General features: G+C 39.8%; 1 protein-coding gene across 1 annotated transcript; it reads left to right on the forward strand.

Annotated features, from left to right (window-relative positions):
- Window positions 1–1,334: 1,334 nt before the first annotated feature.
- On the forward strand, window positions 1,335–5,706 carry LOC144640563 (DNA-directed RNA polymerase III subunit RPC10-like). Its single transcript, XM_078499671.1, has 3 exons — window positions 1,335–1,554; window positions 3,202–3,289; window positions 4,253–5,706. Exons 1-3 carry the CDS (start codon window positions 1,438–1,440, stop codon window positions 4,372–4,374), a joined length of 327 nt encoding a protein of 108 aa, XP_078355797.1. The 5' UTR covers window positions 1,335–1,437; the 3' UTR covers window positions 4,375–5,706.
- The last annotated feature ends 309 nt before the right edge of the window (window positions 5,707–6,015 follow it).

Below are 6,015 nucleotides of genomic sequence, written 5' to 3' on the forward strand. Positions count from 1 at the left end.
ACCGTGACATAAATTTCTCAAATTAAGTGACCATCATTGTTTCCATTATTAAAGGAAATATGAATTTATTTGTTAAAACGTTTAGAAAAGGAAGCTCATAATAACTGCTGGCTTCCACGTACAAGCAACGCTTCTTTGGTGCATTCATCAAACTGTCCATTCACTGGTTCTTTAAATTTAACATATCACTAGATTCCACGTTCTTTCTGGATGTATCGATTTTCACTGACGTCTCTACTTGAAATGGTGGCCGCCGGAAATTTACGTCCTACAGTTACGAAGATATCAGCGCCTCTCGAAATAAGGAATCTTGGGTAAATCTTGTTAGTGAATCTGGTCTCACATTGTCAAGAAAATAATAACCACGCCGACTTCAGGTTAAAATAGAAAATATCTATCTTTTCGAGAAAAAAAAAAAGAAAACTACTTTAAAAACTGGCTTTGCCCAAATTTCTCTTGCTGCCCAAAAAATCTGAGTTGCCCAAAATTTGGGGGGGCTGCAGCCCCCCCAGCCCCCCCGGCCCGTACGCCTATGATAATATTGAGACGAGAGATCGTGACGTCGTAGTATATATGCCTCTCAACAGTGAGTCAATGACATAAGACAGATCGAATTTCTCACACCTGCCAGGCTTTCTGCCATCCTTCGTCTTTAGCAAGCACGCAATGTATTGTGAAGGGTAAATCCTTAGCCCACCCCACACTTGGTGCAACTCTAGGCAAACAATTCAAGTCAGCAACCAAATGCATGGCTAACACACTATCATTCGGGAGGGAAGGCTGATATCATATCTTGCCCTCAAAAGACAAACTAATACATGACTCTTATAACATAGTAGTCCTTCGCAGCCGTTGTGTCAGTTGTGTGGCTCGTCACACCGCTGCAAAGGAGACTACTTATTTGTAACCTGCCACATATAGCCTGTGTAGTTTTTTTGGGAAATGCAAAAAGGAGCGAGTTAGCGCGGCCGTCTCGCGCCTTTCGCGTTTACCAAACACGCGCTCAAAAACTACATAGGCGCCTGCTACGCAGGAAGGGGGGGGGGGGGGGGTACTCTGTTAATTTTTGAGTGGGGGTGCGCCGCTGGGACCCTGAAACCCTTACCCTTTACCAGCCATCCCAGTAGGACTTCATCGCAAAATTAGGTCCTATTGGTGTTTGTAATGGAAAACTATCAGACAGCAACGTTGCCGCAATGATTTTAGGTCATTTTACTCACGTTTATTGGCTTTTGTTTTGCATTTCCCGATATAAAAAATAGAAAAGAAGAAATTGCATGGGAAAAGTGTAAAGTACGATGTAATCCAATATTTGAGTCAGCGGATGTTGCTAAAAGATACATTTGGTGTCTCATACATGACGTAGAATACAAGAAGGCGAAGGAGCGATGTCACTCACTCACTCACTTGTGCCGAACTGAAAAGGTCATCGACAAAATGTTGTTATTTTGCCCAACTTGTTCTAATGTTTTGACAGTAGAGGAAGGAACAGGACCTTCATGTTATAGATTTGCTTGTCAAACGTGCCCTTATGTTTATAACATCACGAAAAAGGTAGGAATTGTCGATTAATTTCATCATCACTGCACTGTATATAAATTTGTGCTGATTCAGATTTGTTTTACTCAGTTGTTTATGCATAATTTTCCTGCAGTCAGAGAAAAGGAGTAAATAAGATCAAACTACAAGCTTTAATAAAAATAGATCTGTTATCCATGGAAAAAATGGATTGTGATAGATAACTTTGATATCTAGCTCAAAACCAACTGGCTTTTTTTAACTTTATTCCCTGTTGACAGTGTTGAGTTCTGATGTGTCCAAGAGTTTTGGGTGTTGTGAAACAGGCTTAACGTCATTTTGGCTTTTCCTCCATTTATAAGCCCTAAAGTTGCTTCTAATGCATTATTGAGTAATATAATTCAAGAACACCTAAGAAGTGCAAGAAACATGAGGCATTCTCTGTAGTCTTCTTCTGTTAAAAATTTCTGCATGCTCATCTTACAATTCACTCTGCCATGTTAACCAACTCCTTAATGAAAAAAACATGGAGATGTGCTGTAAGGGTTAGAAGTAGGGCCCAATTTTTTGTTCCATTTTTATGGAAATTAAAAAAAATTATCCTGTAGCAATTTTATAAAATAAATCAAACCTCTATTTCTGTGTCTTTATACTCTGATAAAAATCCGGCATAGCACAACATTTTGCTTAGCTTACAAAGCGTGGCAGTTTAGTTGGGTCTGCTCCTAAGAATAATAAAAAGTTAAGATGGGTCCCTAAGAATACAGGTGTACCCTTATACAACACGACAAATCAGGGGCGTAGCTAGCCTATAGGCCCGTAGGCCCGGGCCTACAAATTTTTTTCAGCCCGCACATATTTTTAAAATGTACAAAATAGACCTGATAGAGCAATTCAGGCTGAAGCACTTTCAAGATTAAATAGATAGCAAATTATATGCATTGTACTGGTAAATATCGCTAATAACCTTTTCGCGATTGGTGAAGTCTCAAGCACCTAGAAACTCGGGAGACTTCTAGCGGTGATAGGAATGTGTTGTTAAAAACAATTGCGTTTATGTATTTAGCAATGAGTAGAAGGTTGGCCCATTCTCTCTTATAAAATGTCAAAATTCTGGTGCTGTGCAATTGCACTTTTGAGGGTCTTTATTAGTAGGATACCCCCTTCCCCCTCCCCCCCCCCCCCCGCCTAGAAGCGTCAGGCCTAGAACTGTTCAGAAAGCTGGCTGCGCCCCTGCAAATATATGCACACCCCTACCCTGTCCCCCACTCTTTCTACCAGAAAGCCCCAAAATACCTCTTCTCAAACTCATTAATAATTCTTCAAGTTAAAACAAAGAAATTCATTTACGATTTTATTTTTCTATTTACTCTGTAGATTTTATTTTAGTTGACAAGATATATCAAACATTCAAGACAGTGTTTCATTGGCTATCCAAACACCTCAAATTCCATCAACTCTCTTCTGGGTTTTTGGATATCCTGATGAAACACTGTCTCATGTTTGATATATAACATCAAATATTGTAACTGTATGGCCCCTCCTTCCTCTCTAGAAAAAAAGCTGCTAGAATTGGTAATCACATTATCACAATAATATTTAGTCTTAGTAATTTCTTATTACCTTTATACTTGAGTTCCTCTCTGTGAACTGACATGCATTTGATGCTTATTGCTGTTACAGATATCCAGTAAGAAGTACCCTAAACTGAAAGAGGTTGATGATGTGCTTGGTGGAAAAGAAGCCTGGGAAAATGTCGATTCCACAGAAGGTAGGGAGCTGTTTCAGAAAAAGCCTTATTATTACAGTTTTCAGTAAAATGCAAACTCTGAAATTCAATCCCTGATTATCGGTTTACACTTTTTGCTGCCTTAAATCATCTTAGCTAACCTCTTTGGAAACAGAAGTTGGCTATATATATAAAGGTCACGTCTGTCAGTTGTGATTGGTAGATTTCGATCCATTTTCGATCCATTCTGTTTTTATGGTTCGTTGGTTGTTGCCATAATTATGATTGATGGCAATAAAAAAGGCAGTGGTTAGTTGAATTTTAAACTTCAGAGTTCGCATGAGTCTTGATGTCAGAACATTTATTCTATAGGGGTTGAAAAATCCTAACAAATGCTCTTTTAGAATTAATGTGGGAGTGTACCTGGAATTTTTGTATTTGTGTTCAATTCAAACCCTCACAGGGGTGGATCCAGGATTTTTCTTAGGAGGGGGTGCGCCACTAAGGAATGGCGTAACTGACCTTTTTTTGCTGAATACCAGTTGTATTAGAAAGTCGCAGGTCATTTCAGAGGGGGGGGGAGGTGGTGCACTCCCCCTGCACCTTCCCCTAGATTCACCCCTGCCTCAAATTTACCTCACCAATGGACAAAATTTGTATTCAATTATGCTGTATTCAGTCCCCAGTATACCCCCCTGAGAAGCCAATTCATACATACAGTCAACTCTCGCCTTGCGGACACCCCGCTATTGCGGACACTCGCTATTACGGACAAAATCCAGATCCCCAACGAACAAGGTTTGACTGGAAATGACTCCCGCTATTACGGACTCTCACTATAACGGACACGAAACGACGCCCCGAGCGTGTTCGCTATAACGAGAGTTGACTGTACCCCTAGATAACCAATAAAAGAGACAATGCCCAGACTTGGCTGCTTTTTCCTTAAATATTTGGTATGCTTTGTGTATAGACAGTAACATGCCTTTTTTGCGTTTGCAACAGAGCGTTGTCCTAAGTGTGAACACGACAGAGCGTACTTCATGCAGATCCAAACTCGGTCAGCGGATGAACCCATGACAACCTTCTACAAGTGCTGCAAATGTGGGCATCGCTGGAGAGAATGACACATTTAACCTATGTTTTGAAAAAAAGTCCATTTATAATAAAATGCAGTATAGACACTTAAAGGTGTAAGAAGATGCAAGAAATGCTGGAGGAAGAAGATGAATCTTCAAAGTTAAAACTTGCTCTGAAAGACAGGAAAAAACTTGAAGAGACAAGAGGTTAATGAAGGAAGACCGGGGAAAAGGTTGCAATTTGTAGGAGAGAGAAGTGGGTCCGAGAAGTTATTGACTAAGTTTGATCATTCTCATCCCATAGCCCTTTCGTTTCTTTTAGCCAGCAGGGCCTTATATAGCACGAGAAATGAAGGGTTCTTGAGACGCAGGATTTCCAGTTATAGATCCTATTTCTTCCGCTCTTCATGTATACAGTCGTGTTGTTTCTATATACCGTGTGAGAGAATCATGGCGTTTTTGACTTTCGTTTAAGCTTTCTTTGCTTCAAACAGCCAATGAAAAACAAAAATTCGAGTCAAAAAATTCTATGTCCCCAGAGCCCTTCGTTTCTCGTGCCAAGGCCCTGCCAGCTAAAAGAAGTGAAAAGGCTTTGAGTCCGAGAATGAGTTTTGATATCAACTATGACTGAGCTTCATTTAAATCTATATCTTCATGGTTATTTCGATAGTGTCACCAACACAGTAAATTAAAAATTCAATTGTTGTTGCTAGTTTCCTTTCCAAAATGTGTCCCATTTTTTTCTACAATACTAACTATAGAAAGAAGCATTTTTTTTTTCTTCATGCGCTGGCCTTTTTGTAAGCGTTTTATTTCTATTTAGTCTTTCTTTTTTTTATTCAGCGTGCACTTGACTGGCCTGCATCTTATTCTTGCAGTAGAATTACATTAAAGGTATTACAAGACTCGAAGAAATCAAGAAAAGTCTGAGCCCGCGGTTGGGCAGAGTTGTTCCTAGGAAACATAATGTATTATAAACCAGATGACAGGCTGACGTAACAACCTTCGGAGTTTTTCGGTGTACTCACGCTACCTGATTGCATTATAACATTCGGAAACTCTTCGGTTGTTCTACGAGAACTAAGACTCGACTTCGATAATTTCCGTGTCTGAACAGAGTGTTTTCATGGCAGCCATGTTGGAGGAGTCAAACAATAAACGATATTTGCATAAAAATGATTTTTTTTTCCAGAGGAAAATCATTTTATTGTTTCACTCCTCCAATGTGGCCGTCATGAACACACTCTATATTATTTTCTTGCATTCGTCAAACTTCATAAGCAATATTGAAATAAGGGAGGAACGCTGATGTTTATAAATAAACTAAGTTGTTATTTCATTAAAACTGTACAAAACTAGAAGCCGAAGCCGTGTTTGTTTTTCTATTACACATCGATGATGCATTTATTACTTGCTAGGTTTTGAACCATTTATCCATTCGTTGATGTCCTTTTCCTTCTCTGCCGACAAAAATCCCTTGCGGCTGGCAGGGAAAACGCTGTATACCGTTCTGAATAAACAAACAATCCTGTAGACCTGTTTGCGCCCCGAGATTCGCACGATCCTTGCCAGGTTTCCGTGTGCCCGTACGTTTTGTACGCGTTTTATGCACAGGAGTTCGTTTAACAGCCGAGTGTTGGCTAACAGCATCTGAGCCCATTAATACTGTAGGCGTTGGTATATATAATG

This window comes from Oculina patagonica, unplaced genomic scaffold, assembly GCF_052425735.1.
Source record: "Oculina patagonica isolate OP01 unplaced genomic scaffold, crgOcupat unplaced352, whole genome shotgun sequence".
Lineage (NCBI taxonomy): Eukaryota > Metazoa > Cnidaria > Anthozoa > Scleractinia > Oculinidae > Oculina > Oculina patagonica.